The sequence below is a fragment of the Cokeromyces recurvatus genome (assembly GCF_025118155.1).
Source record: "Cokeromyces recurvatus strain NRRL 2243 chromosome Unknown BX663scaffold_34, whole genome shotgun sequence".
Taxonomy (NCBI): domain Eukaryota; kingdom Fungi; phylum Mucoromycota; class Mucoromycetes; order Mucorales; family Mucoraceae; genus Cokeromyces; species Cokeromyces recurvatus.
Window position 1 is genome coordinate 72,251 of NW_026251420.1, and position 20,353 is coordinate 92,603.

At 30.0% G+C, this 20,353-nt stretch overlaps 6 protein-coding genes across 6 annotated transcripts; 2 read left to right on the forward strand and 4 right to left on the reverse strand.

Moving 5' to 3' along the window:
- The first annotated feature begins 28 nt into the window (after nucleotides 1-28).
- Nucleotides 29-1,616, forward strand: BX663DRAFT_522726 (kinase-like domain-containing protein). Its single transcript, XM_051529420.1, has 6 exons — nucleotides 29-162; nucleotides 229-339; nucleotides 440-588; nucleotides 655-901; nucleotides 966-1,136; nucleotides 1,214-1,616. The coding sequence occupies exons 1-6, from the start codon at nucleotides 54-56 to the stop codon at nucleotides 1,582-1,584; spliced, it is 1,158 nt and encodes a 385-aa protein (XP_051378960.1). The 5' UTR covers nucleotides 29-53; the 3' UTR covers nucleotides 1,585-1,616.
- BX663DRAFT_545973 (uncharacterized protein) lies at nucleotides 1,584-3,596 on the reverse strand. The gene is made up of 5 exons (XM_051530949.1): nucleotides 2,682-3,596; nucleotides 2,385-2,562; nucleotides 2,230-2,325; nucleotides 2,093-2,145; nucleotides 1,584-2,015 (listed from the first exon to the last, which is right to left on the reverse strand). The coding sequence occupies exons 1-5, from the start codon at nucleotides 3,567-3,569 to the stop codon at nucleotides 1,662-1,664; spliced, it is 1,569 nt and encodes a 522-aa protein (XP_051378961.1). The 5' UTR covers nucleotides 3,570-3,596; the 3' UTR covers nucleotides 1,584-1,661.
- Nucleotides 3,597-6,159: 2,563 nt separating this feature from the next.
- On the reverse strand, nucleotides 6,160-8,085 carry BX663DRAFT_538224 (kinase-like domain-containing protein). Its single transcript, XM_051530679.1, has 6 exons — nucleotides 7,816-8,085; nucleotides 7,554-7,715; nucleotides 7,121-7,485; nucleotides 6,854-7,061; nucleotides 6,509-6,788; nucleotides 6,160-6,473 (listed from the first exon to the last, which is right to left on the reverse strand). The coding sequence occupies exons 1-6, from the start codon at nucleotides 8,003-8,005 to the stop codon at nucleotides 6,347-6,349; spliced, it is 1,332 nt and encodes a 443-aa protein (XP_051378962.1). The 5' UTR covers nucleotides 8,006-8,085; the 3' UTR covers nucleotides 6,160-6,346.
- A 1,535-nt stretch (nucleotides 8,086-9,620) lies between these two features.
- On the reverse strand, nucleotides 9,621-12,067 carry BX663DRAFT_555309 (glycoside hydrolase superfamily; the record flags this gene model as incomplete). Its single annotated transcript, XM_051531608.1, has 3 exons — nucleotides 9,621-10,501; nucleotides 10,589-11,553; nucleotides 11,688-12,067. 3 exons carry the CDS (start codon nucleotides 12,065-12,067, stop codon nucleotides 9,621-9,623), a joined length of 2,226 nt encoding a protein of 741 aa, XP_051378963.1.
- An 890-nt stretch (nucleotides 12,068-12,957) lies between these two features.
- On the reverse strand, nucleotides 12,958-14,644 carry BX663DRAFT_460832 (uncharacterized protein). Its single transcript, XM_051523941.1, has 4 exons — nucleotides 14,286-14,644; nucleotides 14,013-14,189; nucleotides 13,289-13,936; nucleotides 12,958-13,212 (listed from the first exon to the last, which is right to left on the reverse strand). Exons 1-4 carry the CDS (start codon nucleotides 14,527-14,529, stop codon nucleotides 13,070-13,072), a joined length of 1,212 nt encoding a protein of 403 aa, XP_051378964.1. The 5' UTR covers nucleotides 14,530-14,644; the 3' UTR covers nucleotides 12,958-13,069.
- A 3,069-nt stretch (nucleotides 14,645-17,713) lies between these two features.
- Nucleotides 17,714-20,233, forward strand: BX663DRAFT_555311 (uncharacterized protein; the record flags this gene model as incomplete). Its single annotated transcript, XM_051531609.1, has 4 exons — nucleotides 17,714-17,783; nucleotides 17,845-18,457; nucleotides 18,855-19,176; nucleotides 19,244-20,233. The coding sequence occupies 4 exons, from the start codon at nucleotides 17,714-17,716 to the stop codon at nucleotides 20,231-20,233; spliced, it is 1,995 nt and encodes a 664-aa protein (XP_051378965.1).
- Nucleotides 20,234-20,353: the final 120 nt, after the last annotated feature.

Below are 20,353 nucleotides of genomic sequence, written 5' to 3' on the forward strand. Positions count from 1 at the left end.
TCCACTTTTTTTCCCTTTGCTTTCTTTCAAAAAAAAAAAAAAAAAGAGAGAGAATGTCAAAGCAAGACTTTTTAAATAATCCTTCACTTTACAAATCCATTTGTTCTCGTTATGAGATCGGAGAAAAGATAGGTGAAGGTAGCTACGGTAAAATATATAAAGGTAAAGCAATAATAATCAAATAAAACAATGCCATTAATTTAACACATTCTTCTATTCTGTTAACAGGTTGTAATTTATACAATAAACAACAGATTGCCTTGAAGTTTGAATCCAAAGATTGTTATACACCACAGTTAAAACAGGAATATTTTACATATCGATCATTAAAGGGCTCACGTAAATACACACACACACACACACACATTTTATATATAAATATACATACAAGTTACTTATCATCAAACATGCATCCTTTTTATTTTATACATCTGTTTAGCGGGTGTGTCTAATGTTCATTATTTTGGGCATGAAAAATACCATCATGTATTGGTCATGGACTTGTTTGGACCCAGTTTGGAAGATATGTTTAATATCTGTAATAAAAAGTTTTCTGTAAAAACTGTCACCATGCTAGCCATCGAAATGGTATTATATATATATATATATATATGCATATACTAATTAACAATAGCTAACTTCATATTCTATCAGCTTACTGTGATTGAAGGAATTCATAAAAGAAATTTTATTCATAGAGATATAAAACCAGATAATTTTTTAATCAATACTACTACTACTACTACTACAGATTCATCTCATAAAAATATCACCATTATTGATTTCGGTATGGCTAAACAATATCGTGATTCAAATACACATGAACATATACCTTATCGTGAAAGAAAGCGAATATCAGGTACAGCAAGATATATGAGTATTCATATGCACCTGGGTAATGGTAAATAATTATAATACATACATACATACATAGTATGTCATGATATATCATTTGCACTTTATAGAACAGTCAAGAAGGGATGATTTAGAATCTTTAGGTTATGTTTTGATTTACTTTCTAAAAGGTCAACTTCCATGGCAAGGAATACATGCTCAAAGTATTGAAGAAAAGTATAACAAGATATGTAAGATGAAACAATCTTCAAGTCCTCAAGTGTTATGTGCAGGTTTACCAGGTATAATCCCCATCTCCCTCCCACTTCCCCTTTTTGTTGTTATTATTAATTGTTGATCATACTATCTATCTATATAGAGGAATTTGTGAAATATATGCAATATGTTCGTGCCATAGGATTCTCAGATGAGCCAAATTATTCATGGTTAATAGAATTATTTAAAAAATTAATGGGAAAATTAAGTGAAGAAAAGGATAAGCCCTTGTATGATTGGATGTTATTATGTGATGGATGGGAGACTCTTCTTGCTAATGAAAGACTGGAAAAAAAGAAACCTTTATTACTTTTGCCTCCTCCTCCTCCAATAAGTATTCAAAAAGAAGATATAGATCAGGTGGAAGATATCACACAAAATAACGTGATCATTGAAGATGATAATGCCATTCATAATAAGAAATGGAATAAGATGAAGAACTTTCTTCATTATCATCTTTTCAAAGCAGAATGAATGGAGGAAGGAATAACTAGTGTGCATATCATATATATATATATATATATATTACATAATAAAATAAGAATGTATTATTACTCTATCCTTAATTGAGTCATGATATCTTTAATAACATATGGGTATTTAGTATGTCCATCTAAATTAACTTGTATATTTTCAATACGTGAATGTGGCACTGCTTCTAAACCTGCTACATTTGTTGCTAATGAATGTAATCGATAGACAAAAGCCAAAACCCAATCATTGGACGTATAACAATTGATAAATCGACCAGAGACGACACTCAGTGCGTTTTGCCATTCCCAAGACTCATCTGTAGAGATAGGAGCACCCATCATGACTACATTATCGATCAGTCCATGACATCCTCTTTCATAAAGTTCCTGTAAACAATTCCATATCACTAAACATCCACAGCTATATCCAATCTAATATAGAATACTATGAACTCTTTGTCTACAAGTAATTATTCAAGTAAAAAAAAAAAAAAAAAAAAATCACTTACTAAATTACAAGGTCTATTGCCTTGAACTCTTTGTTGTAATACGTCTGCTAATACTATTATAATCATCTGTTAATATCTACCTACCTACCTATTTATCTATCTATCTATACTTAATTATAATATGAATCCTTCTTTACCTGCACCTGCTTTTTTAGATCGATCAACTGCCATTTGCCATGGATTATCAATTACATCAGCAATTTTCAATATAGTAGCTGGTAACGCAACAGCAGCTATATGTATACATATATATAAGTAACTGAGTATAATAGACAAGATAAAAATCTATTACCAAAAAATGAATGAAGGATGGTAGCCTTAGCAACTTCCATACCAGCATAATTTATAGCCGTATCCTTTATAAATCTTTTAAATGAATAACCCAATTTTAATAAAGTCTCTGTTTCATATTCTAAACAAAATAGATCTGTATTGTTTCTTTTTCCTTCAAAGGCAAGCTCCCAGGGAGACTATATATAAATATGTATACATATGTATGTATATATATATGTAGAAGAGAGAGAGAGAGAAAATTAGTTTCAAAACAAACATTATTCTGTAATATATATATATATATATTCTCACTTACGATGGCTTCTGTTTCTGAATCTAATAAGAAACCAGAAATACAAATAGAACAATGTAAAGCAGGTACAGGTGGTAAATCAGGATCTTGTAAAATCTGTTTAAACCCAAGTTGCTCAATCCCTTTCATGCGACGATGCATTTTCCAACCTGCTAAACCACCTCCTGTTAACCCAAGAAGACTTGTCATGAGAGCTACACCACCTGCTGTAGCAAAGAAAGCAGCTCCCGTCACACCTGCCAAAAGGGGAGCCAAGAGAGGAGCAGCGAGTCCTCCAGTCAAGGCAATAACAGCACCTCCCCCAATGACACCAGCACCTGTTGCTATCCAACGAAAGGCTTGCTGACGTCGGTTCGTAGCTTCAATTGCCTTTTGAGCCTCATTATCCATGGATTGTTGTACATTATTAGATTGTTGTTGTTGTTGTTGTTGCTCCAATAAATGATAATACATTTGTTGTGCTATACTTTTTTCCACAGAGGAAAGGTCACCTGGATAAAGTTCCAATGCATGTTCAAGTTCAATTAAAAAGGCTCTAGCACGAGCATCATACAACATGACGAGTCTTTTATCAACCTTTTTTTGTTTAGTCTTATTTGAGGTAATGTGTAATGCTAATGCTAAAAGATCGATCATCACTTCAACACGAATGTCTCGTTTCTCACCCTTGAGAAGCTCAAGTGCCTTATTGAACGCTAAAACATGTTGTTCAAGTTGTGACTGAGTTACTTGTAAATAACTAATGATCTCTTGCCACCATTCACAAGACCATTGTTCACCAAGGACAAGAGAAGAGTGTGTGAGTACCTGTGCAGATATACGTGCAATAGCTAAACGTTGATCGTGTGTCCATTCTGTAAGAGAGAGTTTGATAACAGAAGAATCGGCCATGATGAATTTTTTTTTTTTTTTTTTTTTTTTTTATAAATATAAATAAATACAAATACAAATATAAATGTATATGTATTTACATATAAAAGAAATAAATAAAAAAAATAAAAATAAAAATAAAAATAAAATAAAGGCAGATGAGCTTAAATTTGACAATAGTTCACACTTGGCATGATAATAAATGATAATAGTTTATTTCGTTAACAAACCTAATTTGGATGAGCTAAAAAATAGAATAAAATACGAAATAGCTTTTTCCAAGAGGGAAACTATTCTATTCGGTAAAGTACGAAGCTTACCCCTCTTTACTATTTAGTGCAGCACGTAAATAATAAAGACTTTTACTAAATAATGATCCCTCATTGCTATGTTCAATCAATCAATCAATCAATCTATACAAACAAGTCTAATAAATAGGTATACAAATACACTAGAAAAGAACAACGGAATGAGACAGGTACTTATTGATATGTTCAAAAAATAAGCCATTTAAACCAGAATAGAGTATGTTTTATAATATTATACTATTTTTTTATTTATATATTAGTTATTTATTTTTTACAAAGAGCCATAGGGAAGAAACAAGCTGCTTACACTTTTTCTATCATAGTATGGTCTATCGTAATTCTTTCAAATCTCATTACTAGATGCATTTTTAATGCAATTACAGTCGTACATCACCTGTCACCATGGCGACCTAATTTATTTATTCCGTCTCCTGATCAACAAACAATAATATAAACCCAAGCATCATCCGAACATCAATATAAATAAATAAAGTTTATTATAAAAATAACGATGATATTTAGACTGTCATATTTTTTTTTTTAAAAAAAAATCTCTAGAGCTAATAAAATAAGTTGCGACTTAAAACGTGTTAGTTTAGGAAATGCATATTTGAGGAAAAGCTCTTTTTTTTTATTTTATTATACTTTGGCGTATTCCTGCACGAGAGCCCATTTTATTGGCTCCTTGGAATTGATTATTAAAATAGACTTTTTTTCCTTCTAATTACAAAAAAAAAAAAAAAACTTAAATTTAAGTTTTATCAATACGCAATTAACTACAGCTGCAGTTTATTTATCTAGATAATGACACTTCAATATACGACTTGATTAATTATGATAATATAAAAGGGATTTGTAGATTTTATTATCTATATCATTATTCATTGTAAGCATTACTACTTGAAGCTATATTCTTAGTGAAAAGTACTATTGCAAATTAATAAGTATAGTGTATCATTATTCTATTAGAAAGGGGAACTTCGACACCATAGTGTTAAAAGCTAGTCATAAACTCATAGTCTATCCTATCCTAACTATGGATAGGCCTGCTGAAACTAAATAACTCACTTATTTGAAAAAAGAGCATCTCTTCTAAATCTAGTCTTATATCCTGTTATGCTATGAAATAATAATAATAAAAACCGCAAATTATAATAAGCTTATTTTAGTTGAAGATAAAAAAATAAAAAGCCTATAATTTGAAACTATGTAAAATAAGAGGTTACTATGAATAAAATGATGCTATTTAAAATAAACAATGATATATAACTGCTCGTCGTCAGGGGTTTTATTATTAGTTTTCTACATAGCAACATCGTTAATTTTACTTTTCCATTTATAATGAAACGTACTTTTAATCCATTTCACTCTTCAAATAAAATAGTAGAGTCCATTTTTAGTAAAAAGAACAAAGATAAGAATAAGAAGGTCAGTGTCCTATAATAAAGTCCATATTCATAAATGTTTGTTCATCATTAAATCAATTTTTATTATTAAAAGTATTGAAAATCTTCCAATTAAAATTTACCATCTGGGTTTAAAATAACTTTGCCATTTAAAGATGAGAGAGATGAAAAAGTTGTTTCATTTGCATGTTTGGTTCCTTTTTAAAAATGTATCATTTTCACACACGCACGCACACACACATACACACACACACACACACGCACAGCATTATTTTCTATGCATATTAATCATTGATATAAATAGCCACACGATCATTCATAAATCCCTTTTTTTCTTTTTCCTTTTTTTTTTCTTTTTCTCCTTACTCTTCATTTTTTTTTAAAAAAAACAAAACAAAATGATTTCTGCTACAACAACTATGATTACACGTTCTACTACTCGTACTTTACGACCACTATTCATTCGTACTTATCTTGGCTCTACAACAACAGCAAGTACTCCTACTTCTGCTGCTTCTACAAATATGTCAGATACTACTACTGCTGCTGCTGCTACTACTGCTGCTGCTACTTCACAAGAGAATTATACTACATTTCAATCTGATAAGGCTCATCATCAAGTAGCTCCTTTAACCAATCCAATGTATTATGTACCTCAAGGAACAACAAATTCATCATCAACAGCATCTATTTTTACTCCTTCCGTGAATGCTATTTTTGATGACTAAAAAAGAAAAAGAAAAAAAAAAGATTATCTTATTTTAACGTTCCATTTATATATTTGTAAATAAATCTGACAACATTATGATATATATGTTTGTTATCTTGATTTATGTGTATTTCCCAAATTACAAAGAGTCTTGATGAAAAAGTAGGAACATATCATGATTCTCTCTCTTTTTTTTTCTTTTTCTTTTTTCTTTTTTCTTTTTTTTTTTTAACAGCAAATGTATATGCATATGTATACATATTTTCCTATTACAATTTATATACCTTCAATAAGGAAATTTTATGCATGCAAAAAAAAAATATTTTTCTCTAATCTATTTTTCATGTGCTGTCAAAAGTTTATTATTATTGATGACTAAAAATCAGGAAACTTTTCCTTATATGGATCTTCAGCAGGTAAACCATATTGTTCATTTGTTTCTGGATATCTATCAAAATGACTAGCATCGCCATCCCCACGGATTTGAGGAATATAAGGAGCCCTGATATGTCGATTTGCAATACGGTCAAAATCAACAGTATGAAACCAAGGATGATTTTAATATCATCAGCACCATTTTTAAGATTACCATAACGACGCGATAAATCGGAAGTCAATAGATGCTTTAATAAATCTTTGGCATTAGGATCAAAATAAGATGGCCATCGAATTCTACCTTGCAGAATCTTCTCATATAGTTTTAAATGATCGTCGTCATAAAATGGTGGATATCCTGCTAACATTTCAAATATTAAGATTCCCAAGGACCACCAATCAACTGCTTTACCATAGCCTTTTGATTGAATCACTTCAGGTGCTATTTATTGAAATACAGATGAATAAAAGCGTTACACAACAACAGACTCTAACTCACTCACTCACCTAAATAATCAGGTGTACCACATAACGTCCATGTAATATCCGGTACATATTTTGCAAAGCCAAAATCTGTAATTTTGATATGTCCATTTGCATCCAATAATAAATTTTCTGGTTTTAAATCACGATAAACGAATTCCTTTTTATGAAGGTATTCGATAGCTAAAGTGACCTCAGCAGCATAAAATTTAGCAACATGATCAGGAAAACGCTAACAAAAAAAGTATTTTAGAAATAAATAAATAAATAAATAATTCTTATTTTTTATACCTTGCTTTTTCGTAAGACACTAAATAATTCACCTCCTGGTACATAATCCATGACCATGTAAAGATTAGAATCATCTTGAAATGTACCCCATAAATTAACCAAGAAGGGATTAGCGACTGACTCCAAAATATGTTTTTCGTTATTTGTATGTTCAACTTGCTTTAATCTAACGACTTCTGATTTTTTAAGTACTTTGATAGCATAATATCGACCATTATGTCTTGATTGTGATAGGTGGACTCTACCAAATGAACCCGTACCCAATGTACGTAACAAATGAAAATCATCCAATTTAAGCTTTGGTCTATTTTTACGTTGTTCCATAATGACTTGATCATAATTTTGATATTTATTTCGTAAGTAAGCTACCAGAAAGAAAGAAAATTTCATTTATTTAGAGATAAATATGATTTAAGTGTGTTGTCTCTTTTACCTTGTTGCTGCTGCTGTTGCTGCTGTTGCTGCTGCTGTTGTTGCTGTTGCTGTTGCTGTTGCTGTTGCTGTTGCTGTTGCTGTTGTTGTGGTTGTTGTTGTGGTTGTTGTTGTTGTTGTTGTTGTGGTTGTGGTTGCTGCTGTTGTTGAGCTACTACTTCTTCTATTATTATCATTTTATTTTATTTATTTTTTTAAAAAGAAAAAAGCAAGTCAATATTTATACACATAAAAGAAATGATGGATGCTTTTTAATATTTTACGAGAAGAAATGTCAATTTCCATATTTTCTTGTGATTGTCTTGGTGTCACATAACCATTTGTTGCATAATGCTTTGGAATAGACTGTGGTTGTGGTGTATGTAAATCAAATAATCCTCTATTATTTTGTTCATTTTGTGCTATTGTATTATGTTGTTTAGCTTTATCAATAATTTTATTAAAAAAAGACATTATTAAAGAAAATTAAATAAATAGAAATAAATAATATGTATATAAAAAGAAAAAATGAAAATGAAAAAGGAAAGGAAAAGGAAAAGAAAAAAGAAAAAAGAAAAAAAAAATGAAAAAATGAAAAATGAAAGTGAAAAAAAAAAAAAAAAATAATTCTTTTCTCTTTCTTACACACTACTCTCTCTTTCTCTCTCTCTTTTTTTTTCTCTCTTTTTTTCTCTCTCTATTTTTTTTTTAAGGTTAATAATGGTTTTAAATAAGAAACATGATTCTGAATTTAAATATAATTTTGTTGCTGAAGTAATGACGCATATCTTCATTAAATGATACTAAAAAGGATGAACTATTGCTATTAGTTCAGTAGTAAGTTTTTTTTTTTTTTTTTTTTTTTTTTTTTTTTTTTTTTTTTTTTTTTTTTTTTTTTTTTTTTTGCTTGTTAAAACCTATCACTACTACTAGCTTCTACTTTTTTTTTCTTTTTTGGTTTACAATTATTCTTTAATTCTATTTCTTCACTCTTATATTTGCTGCTGCATGAAAGCGGTATTCAAAAAAAACATAGTCATTTTCTAGCTTTTTTTTTTTAAAAAAAAAAAAAAACTTAATTATTTTGTCATATGATCTTCTTTATGTCTATTTCTCTATTCTTGACTTGAGATATATAATCATTGTTTACATCCGACATTACATTTATTATAATAATACATACAGATAGCATAATCTCGCGGTGTACAGATGCATATAAATCTATAAATGTATCATATTCTTTATTTTATTTTTATTTTTTGTATCAAGTAATAACTGAAATCTACTTATTCTATCAAAATCAGGTTCTTTAGGTTTATTTACGTTTAAAGCCAAAAAAAAGATAACATCAAGCTATTATTATAAAGAAGGAGAAGCAGTTATATAGATTAGAGATAATAAGTTCATGTTAAAGGTAATAACATGGGGGGGGAGAGAGAGTAGAATCGAGATTCCAAGGTCTAATAAATGTCGTTGAATGAATTATGAGTAGTAATGATATCATCATTATTAGAGTAGCAGTTTCCTATTATAAAAAACAATAGCCAAATAGTAGTAGTAGTAGTAGTAAAGGCGTGGTGAGGGTAAGTATAGAATAAGTAAAGTGATTTAATTCTTTTCGTTGTCTGTTTGTCTTCCTTAAAAAGAAAATCCCCCCAAAAAAAAACTTACTATGACTGCATTTTTTAATTTTACGAGTAACTTTCTTGTTGTGAATTGCTGTATACTGAGGATTTTTTGTTGTTGTTGAGTAATGTCGAATGATACGACATCTTGCTGGACTTGGGAACAGAAGAACATTGACATGAAATAATCACAAACATATTGTAGATAGTGTAATCATTTTTTCTTTTCAAAGACTACAAGTTGATGATTCTATTATCTACTTGATCACTCGTAAAATAATAACAAAAGTTCCTTCTTATCTAACATCTGTAACGCTACTGCTTGTCTGTTATCTATTCTTTAAAGGAATAAAGGGTATAAACTAAATAACCCACAATAAGGGCGAGAAAATTTGCCTCTTTTTTTTTTTTTTTTTTTTTTTTTTTTTTTTTTTTTTTTATACATATAAGATAAACAATTTATTCTATTTTAAAAAACTTTGTTCTTGATCTTCTATAATAAAGGCCAAAACTTCACTTTTAGGTCTTCCTTCGCCTAGACCAGCAACAGGAATCCATTCATAATCTGCTTGTTTACCATTTACTTTACAAATAGGTGGCACATAACTATGACGGTTCTGATGAAGGTAGGGCCCATAGCCTATCAAGACTTTATGATATCTTGTATTTTCTTGTTTAAAACTAATCTTGATTTCTCCTTTTGTTTCACTAAATTCATTTATTTCAGCGCCTGGTACAATATGACTAAAGGATCCTAATAACACTAATCCCTCTGTAGGCTCAGGGATATGCATAAATGTCTTTGTTTCATGTACTTTTAATCTTGCAGCTGAAGATGGATGATAAAAGAGTGCTTCTGTTCGGTCTACTTGACTCATATGCATGTCATTATCTGTAGCAAATAAAAGATGGGTATGTTTGGACGATTCTGGTAAATAAATCGTTTGTTCTTCATCTGTGAGATTTGCATAGGTTGTGTAACGATAACTTGTACCATTGGCTTGGACAACATCGAACTTGACCATGAAACAATCACGTTTAAACTCTAACACACTAAAGACATGTGCAATCACTTTGGGAAAAGTCGCTGAATAAAGTAAATGTTCATCTTGTCCATATAAAGCTACATTATCTGAACTAAACACGAGTGCTCCCAAGATATTATTTAATACACAAAGTGTATAACGTTCATCTGGGCTTAACTTATTTTTTTTGTTACGAAGAATCATGACATCTGGATCGTTACCAAACATACGATCTGACATTGGCCATCGAGTCAACGTAGACACAAGTGAATTGGCTGTTGAAACACGTTCACGTACATGAAGTAACTTTAACTTGGAATCTAAATGAATCAAAAAAAAAAAAAAGAGAGAATTAGTGTGAATCCTTTTTTTTTCCTCTTATTTTTTTAATATATATACATATATACCTTCCCACCATGGCGCTACATCAGATCCAATACGACAATAATCCACTTTTCTAAATGCTGAAGCTAATGGAACACCACAGCCTAAAATCAGTTTTTCTGGGCCAACCAGGTCACGAATCAAGTCCATGGCTTCCCACATAATTTCACCACGCGATTTACCTCTACGAGGAATCATGGCGGCTGCAAAACAAAAATCTAATTTAAGCATATCAAATCCCCAATCCTCTAATACAACTTGAAAGACTTCCTTTAGATATGCTCGAGCACCTGGCTGATAAAAATCCAAGGCATAAAAGCCACCCCAGTTGGGTCCTGCTACAACTGGCTTCTTGGTCTCTGGATCAATAATAAGCCAGTCAGGGTGCTCTTTGGCTAACCGACTATTAAATCCTACTGCATAAGGGGCTAGCCAAAGCCCTGCCTTAAAGCCCGCTCCCTTAATCTTTTGAGCTACCGTCTTCATGCCACTGGGGAATTTACTGTTGATGGATAACCAATCACCGATAGCTGTCTGAAAACCATCATCAATTTGAAAGATATTGATTGGGTATTTATAACGTAAAAGGGCCTCCACATTTTCATTAATAATCGCTTCACTCACGTCACCATAATAGTTGTACCAAGATGTCCACCCATTCACATGTCGATGTACATCATGTCGAATCGCTCGACGATCCTCATAAAATTCACTATAACTATCCCAAATAGGAGCCTCAGCATCTAAACCCTGTGCAATAAAGACACGTACTAACTCTATCTCTTCATCTGATTTTAATTCTTTTCCAAGTACATCTTTATAAATGCCTAAACTATTATTATTAAAGTCTCCTTTAAAATATGTATAACCAAGATGTTCGGAAAGAGATCCGAAAAAGGAAACTATATTTGCTGTATCACGAAAGTGGGTGTAGCTACTTGAATGAATCAGCCCCCTTTCACCAGAATGTTGAAATATATCATAATCACTGCAAAAAAGGAAAAAAAAAGAAAAGAAAAGCGAGCGAGAGAGAGAGAGAAGAAGAAGGAAGGTTAAAATACAAAAATATAAGTATAGCGATATTATAGGTAAAAAAAAAAATACGTTTTCTTTTCGTTTTACCCTTGAAGATTGAGCTGAGTATACCAAGCAATACCTGAACGAATGGCGTGAATCTTGTCATTCTTTGTGAATTCACGGGCTTGACTCCAACTTTGAAAACCGTTGGCCATCATTCTCTGATTTCGCAAGTCAGCCATATAAACAGTTTCAAAACTTACTAACTCTATATCCTTGAAAGCTTTGACAAAGATAGACAATATGTGGCCACCTTTACCATCAGTACAGGGCTCAGTCTTTACAGAAACTTGCACATTTTCATTCTTGAATGGGTAATTGGATGAGAGCAGTTCATTCTTATGACGAATGTCTTTGTTATTAACTTTATAAGAGAGTGTAAGTTGAGCTTTTGAAGTTTTAAACGAAGCAGGCGAAAGACTCATAATTTCAAAATAACAATAATAAAAACAGAAGAAGAAGAAGAAGAAGAAAAAAAGAAAGGAAAAGAAAATAATTATAGACATATTGTATTATTATAGTTTAGAATTTCTTGGACGAATAGAATTTGAAGACACACAGATTATTAATTTTTTTTTTTTTTTTTTTTTTTTTGAAAAGGAAATATAATAAAACAGGGCAAAAATCAACTTGTAATAATTGATCCAATGTAAAGAAGAAGAATCAACCACTGATAAAGTCATTAAGAACAAAAAAAAAAAAAATATAAATATGCATATATATCTTGCTTTTTTTCTTTGTCAAGCATAATAATACTATTCTAACGTGCACAAAATAGGCAATACTTGAATAAAATCAAACAGAGCAAAAGGGACATGTCCTTTTAAATTATCTCAAGTTGTATGAACGTTTTTTTTTTTCTTTTTGTCTTTTAAAAAGTCTTTTACATAGTAGTAGTTTTTATTATCCATTAATAGATTATGTAGATATATAGAATAGAATATCTAATATATACGTGTAACTATAATATAGTCTATAAATATGATAAACATGTAATAATAGGAAGTAATATAGTATACATGATATAATAAACTTCTACTAGTGATATATTTAGAAATATAAAATTCTGTAATAGTATAAAAAGCTATGTTGAACAAGGATATTATAGAAAATTAGGAACGCTAGTATAATAGAACCTCAAGGATAATTTCCGTAAAAAAAGGGGTCAGTCGTCATGTCTCATCAATAAAGTATCTTCTTCTTCTACTAAACCCTATAGAATAGTATGGAGGCTCATCATAGAGTCAATTCACGTATCATTCTTATTTTATCCTATTCTATTCACAAGAAAATCATAATAGTTATAATCATTTCAAGCTGGAGATTTTTATTTTATTTGCTTCTACAGTGAATAAAAGTTTACAAGTAGATTTTTTTTTTTTATTATATAGACTTCCACTTGATATACATAATAAATTAAAATAAGTTTACAAATAATTAAGAATTTTGCAAGATCCACCTTCATAAATATCAACCTTGGTTATCTTGTGAGATTTATCCAATGTTTCATAATTATCCATGGAGTAAACATAGAAATCAATGTGCTTACCGCCAAAACTCCAAGATTCATCTAATAGAGAAAATTTAAAATAAAAAAAAAGAAAATGAATACAATGTATATGCATATTCATATACATATTTATTACCATCAACTAATAAGCAGCCATTGTGAGTCTTACTAGAACCAGGAACCTTCCAACCATCAAGAGAGGGAACATAGATCTTTGAATTTCTCTTAATATCATTAGAAGCAATAGTGACATAGGGACGAAGAGGAGAACCATAGGAGGTCAAACCATAAGGATCTGTCTTTTTATCAACTAATTCGAAACATTTGTAACCAATGCAGGTACAGCCACCGAGATTAACAATCTTGGAACCAACGACGCCAGTACCTTCCATGACGAGAGCATCTGCATAATTTTCACCAACAGAGCCAATCGTCTTTCCAGCACATGTCTTGACATTCACGTCTTTACCTCCCTTATAGTCACTAGGTTGAGCGATCCAATAATAAGTAAAAGAAGCGTTAGATTGTAACTTCTTACGAACTTCCTTATTTTGGCTTGATAAAGTCTTTTTGGTACTTGATTTTTTAGAAGACTTTTTCGTTGTCTTTTTGGAAGTCAAGTTTTTGACTTTGGTAGATGAAGAAGAAGTAGGTTTAACACAATACACTTTACCTGTACGAAGGTTACTACATTGAGAGTTTACAGATGGATTCAATTTGTAAAATGTGCTTAAGCTGATATCATTTGCTTTAGCTAATTTTGAACAGGTATCAGAGCTAGTCGCTATATATATAATATTAGGAAAATAAAACACAAAGACAACTTAGAATAATACTCTATACACATATTCTTATGTTACCTTTGCGAGTTTTTCCACAAGAAGAAGAGGAAGATGCAGTTGTCATTTGAACACAGTATTTTTTGCCATTATTTAGATTAGAACAACCTTTTTTGATTTGAGGATTCCAATCATAAATATCATTTAAAGAAACGTCATATTTTTTGGCAAGTTTTACACAGCTATCACTACCAGAGACTATACATAGTATATTATATTTAATAATATGATTATTTTATTATGCCTTTTTTTTTTTTTTTTTTTTTTTTTTTTTTTTTTTTTTTTTTTTTTTACCAGTATGATATTTGGTGCATTCTTCACCACGTTTAGTTAACTTGTTATTATCAATGTAATCCTCAGACAATTCAAAGTCAACTTCATCGTCATCATCATCAGCCGAAAAGACAGAAAGATAAGAATCAGCATATTGTTGACCATCATCAATAATTGCCAAGTTATTTGTTGAATCTGCTGCAAAAGTTCCCTTGCTGAGTAAAAGGAATCCGATTGTAGCTAAAGAAAAGCTTTTAAGTTGCATTTGTTATATACCTATTTATTACTTAAATGACTCAATGGGATTTATTATTATTATTATTTTAGAGAAAAAGAAAGGAAGGGGGTAGGGATGTAAAGAAATATAAAGTAAAGAGAGGTATATATATAAAGAAATAATTAAAAAGAAAAGGAAAAGGAAAAAGGGCGTTTTTATAGAGATATATTATAAGGCGGGAAGGTATGTATGACAAATAATAGATTTGATTACTTTATTGTGTTGCAACAGTAAACTTCCGCAATTTCCATGGTGCATCTTTCAATAACTAAAAAAAAAAAAATGAATAAATTGAAGGAGACAATTACTTTAGTCATGTTAGAAAGAAAGAAAGAAAGAAACAGGGTCAAGAAAGTTTAATGCTTTCGATTACTTTTATATTTATTGTATAAGCTTAAATAGATAATAATACAAAAAACTATGCAGCATAGAACATCTCACAAATAATAAAAAGTCAATAAAAGTTTTATTAACTATTCAAATCATACTTTCTTTTACCTTTTTTAACCATTCTTTTTCATATATTGTACAACAGCAAACCATAAAAAATAAAGCTCACATAATACAGTTAATTGGAAAATAGCGGTCAGACTTTATTACTTTATATACATATTTATATACGTACAGTTTCCTAACATTAGTGTGAAGTATTTATCAATAGAAACAGTCTATCATGAAGACATAAAATTAGTCATTGGTCAAGGTATAGTATTTACTAATACAGTAAAAAAAAACTCTTCCTAAAAGTGAGTTAAATTTGGAGAAAATGTTATGTTGCTCTCCCTTCAACATCATATCTGTAATAGTTACTATATACATTTTTTTTTTTTTTTTTTTTTTTTTTTTTTTTTTGGGATTGTTTATTCCTATGTCTTCACCAAGTTGGATTATGCTCGAATATTTTAGACTAAATAATAAAAGTCAACTTTCTTTTTCATGACAAATGATTTCCATTTTATCTGTAGTAGTTAATGTCTGTATTACTAACAATTTTCTGTGAATAAGTTACTCTGAGGAGGTCAGTCCAGACTGTCCAGATGTTAGCCAAAATGGCTGAGGATGACTGTGAGATATGACTAGAAGAATTAGATATTGATTTTGTTGTTGATAGATCTACTGCTTCTTCCTATGTAGTCTTCTGTCTTTTAAAGGAAATTTCAGTCATTTCATCTGTTGTCTTTTCTTCCTCATTCATGTGAGAGCTAAGGCTCTTTTCAAAGTATTTCATTTATTTAGTTGTTTTAATACAGTATTCGTAAGCTTGTTTATTCTCTAATATCCAACAAAAAATTTTAGAATAATAATATAATATTTAATGTAAGAATCTGATTATTGGTAGAGAATAAAGACGAAAATATAAGAAAGGAATCTTCTTGAGATCTTTTATTACTATAATTTGGCCGAAAATAATTTTCATTATTTATAATAAGAAACTAAATAAAAGAAGAAAAAAAATTTTTTTTATTATGATAGTTGTAAATCTATACTTCAACTAAATAGCTACAAGAACGATTCATGATAGAAAACAGTCAAAGTAGTCTTGTTAGTTGTACAACATTTAAGCAACTACCATCAATAAGACATCTATTATTATTAATATCTTTTAAATATGTGTACACTAATCTAATCCGATATGACTAAGAAATAAGGCTAAATATGACAAATCATAAACTATTCGAATAAAACATATGATAGAATATATTTATGCGATAGTTCTACTGCTTTATTTTATTTTATTTTTTCGAGCAAATGAAATCAGAGATTTGTTTTTTAAAGTATTATCCAATTAGACTATCCTGAATACTTTATCAGCATCATCGCGTTTATTATTTACTTACATTCAAATCCTTAAAGAAATGAATATTCTTAAACTTGTTTTCTTTACTGCTTCTTTTATAATAACCCATTGTATTGTTAATAAATTAATATAAATTCAGGTTATAAAAAAGATGCACTGGGACGTAAAAGAGCTAGGGGTCTTTAAATATGGAAGCAGGTTAAAAGAAAGTGATAATGAAAACGCTTAAAGAGTACGACTTTATACGAATATGTATAAAGGAAGATCAAAAAAAAAAAATATATAAATAAAATAAAATAAAAATAAAGGGGTACTCTATATGTTTCAGCCATCAGAGACGCATAGAATAAAAAGTAGAGTAATACAAAAAAAAAAAAAGGTTAATAAAACAAGAGAAAATAAAAACATGTGTTCACTGCAGTCTCTATAAGCTTAGCATTCGAGTAAACAGTAATATTACAAAATCATTACAACTAGACGGAATCTATTGTTTTTATTCTGATGCTGTATAAACGATGATTTACTTTACATAATACAATATTAGAGTCAAGAGCATAGACTATTATTTGTTACACACTTTATGCAAATGCAAATCTATTTTGATCTCTGAATAAAATAATAAATACTTTTTATATTGTGAAACATAGAGTAAACAGTTACTAAAGGATATAAGTATTAAACAATAATAATATTATGTTTTATAAATCTTCTATGCTAAATACAATCATAAGAATAGATTATCTTTCTATAATAGCTCTATTCTTGTTGACCGATATTAATCTACAGTCAGGGCATAAATTATGATCTACAATAGAACAACTTCTTCATCATATATACGCGTGTCGCAAAGAAACAACTACACTCCAAACGATCTATTTTTGCAGTCGTTATATGTATATGTATAATATCTTTTTTTTCGAATATTATAAAGATTTATTCTGCTGTTTTCATTTTCTTTATTGTTCTCTTTTTATTTATACCTAATAATTAACATCGGATAATTTGAGGATATGTTAGATACAATCTAATCTTTTATGTAGATGTATGAACACTACATTTAACTTTAAATATAGTAAATAATTTATGTAGAAAATGTATTAATATGGCTTTTTTTTATTTTATTTTTTTAAAACAAAATTTTTTTTTCTTTTTTTGCAGATTCTTTCTCTTTCTTTCAAATGGTAACTGGAAAAAATGGGATGATAGACATTACAGAAGAAAATTTATATTGCCACCATTTATTATTTATAAAAGATGTTGTAACATCAACTTTCGATCGATCAAATGATTGCTTTAAAATTAACTGGTCTCAGCTATCATATAGAAAGGCGAGGTAAGAAGGTGAGATGGTCAGTTAATTTTAAATGACTCGAGATGATTATTAGATTGAATGGACTTGTTGTTAAAGTATCTGATTGTAATCAAGAAACACATGTTTGGTTAGGTAAAATGACTATTTTTTTTTCTTTCTATTCTTCTCTTTTTAACAATCAATCGGATAAAAGACGATGGAACAAGTGTAATTAGGACTCTATTTTCAAAAAACATATTATTAAGGAAAGAAAGCGAATCAATAGATATTGGGACTTCATTAACTGTGTTTGGAAAAGTTGAGTTATTTGTTGAAAATGAGATTGTTTTGCGATGTGGAGGATTTAAAATAGAAGAAGATTGTACAGCAGAAATATATCATTGGTTAAAAATACTACAGAATAGACCACCAAAGGAATTACAAACAAAGACTGTAATGTTTTCTAGTCTTTCTTCTTATCCATCTCCAAACAAAATAGTTACAAATGAAGAATTTGTAGAATCACCCATTAGAGATCTTGATTCTCAAAACACAGGATATTTATGGTCACCTAATCATATTTTTGCTACTTCTACACCTCTTCGTTTGAACCAACAAATCATATCATCACCTTTAAATAATAAAGTCCATAATGGTAATCTAAAGCCAACAAATAATATTATTCAGCAAGATGATCCTTTAAACGATGATTTTCATGCCGTTTTTGATGATGATGATGATTTCGATGATTTTGGAGAAATTGATTTAGTTGCTTTGGAAGCAAATGCTATGAAACAAATAGAATCTTCTAATAAGAAGCGAAAATGGTCGTTGACGATGGAATAATTATACCTTCCCCCACATCTATCAATGCAAGTGACTTGTTTCAACCCATTTGAATTGAAACAATGATAACTTTTTTTTTTTTTTTTTTTTTTTTTTTTTTTTTTTTTTTATCCCGCTTTATTTTCGTATATTTATCCTATTTTCATCTTCTTCTTTTAAATAAATACATACAAATAAAATACACTGTATACAAATATATATATTTATATATATAAATTGAATGCTTATACTTCGACACAATATATTACCTCCAGAAGACCTTTTTCAAATCGAAAGAGTAAAGAAAACAGGATAAGACTAAAAGTATACAAATATATAAAACTCATTGTACTAGTATTTCTTTTAGAAATATTTGCGTTGGTTGGATTTACATTCAAGCCATAGAAATCCTTTAGCACATATAGTAACAGATATCAATGTATTGAATTGTAACCCAACAGATCTTTATAGTTATTTGCTGGGAATGTTTACCAAGTTAAATATTAACGAAACTTTGAAAATCTCACAATCACAGCTTCTTGATTTTTTGATTGATGTTCAACATACTTATCAAAATACACCGTACCATTCATTCTATCATGCTGTTGATATAGTTATCGTTCTCTACTATATGATATTCGATTTAGAAGCTAACAAGTATTTAACAAACATGGATATTTCGCTCTTACTTATTGCTGCCATATGTCATGATGCGGGTCATGTAAATATGATTTCTATATAATCTCCTATATATTTATATTCATTAAATATTCACATAAGCCTTCTAGGCTGGCTACAATAATGATTATCATGTCAAGCTGAATACAGAGCTCGCAACTCGCTATCATCATACATCGGTACTTGAATCTTTGTCTGTTGATATTACCCTTGAATTATTTCGGAAACATCATTTACAATTTAGTTCAAGACAAATCGATTCAATTCGAAAACTTATTTTATCAACAGACATGACATTTCATTATGATTTATTGATGGAAGTGACTGCCCTTGAAGATGCTCTATCTTGCGTACAAGAAGGAGAAGAAGAAAAAAAAGACAAAGATGAAGAAGATCTAACTGTCACACCATCTGAAACACAACAGAACGACCACCATCATTTATCAAGTTTTAGTTATGATAACGACATCACTACTACTGAATTTATTAGAAACACGATGCGTTATTCTACTACGACACATTATCTCTCATTAAACGATACACAACGACTCTCGTTCTCCCGAATCTTATTACATGCAGCTGATATTAGCAATACTGTCCGTACCTGGCCTATCTCAAAACAATGGTCGGACTTGATAGTTCAAGAGTTCTTTCGTCAGGGAGATGCTGAAAAGGCAGCACAATTAGAGGTATCTCCTGGTATGGATCGTGATATAGTGACTCAACCTGGTATCAGTATAAAATTTGGTGATTTTGTAGTACGTCCCTATTTTGAAGCCTTTACAGGACTTCTTCCAAAAGCCACCATCTTTTTGAATCATTTAGAAGAGAATCGAAAGGAATGGCTTAAATTATTAAAGTCCAGCTCGATTTCTAGTACAACTACTTCCATTACTGCCTATTTGCCATACCCAGTGTCGGTCCCCGCTGGTACTGTTATGTTAACTGAGCGACCCTATGATTGTACTTTAAAGGCAATACCAATAATACGTGCTACTAGTCAATCTAATATCTTAATAACACCCCAAAACTCTGTGTCATCTGAGCTAAGAAGAAAGAGTGCAGATCACATTATCTCTAAGAAAACTGCTTTTCTTTAAAGAGAAAAAAAAAAAAAAAAAAGGGAGAGGAAAGTTGTACTCTATCATTAATTTACATTTCATTTCTCGGTCACACACATGCACACACACACACTCTCTCTCTCTCTCTTCTTATTTATT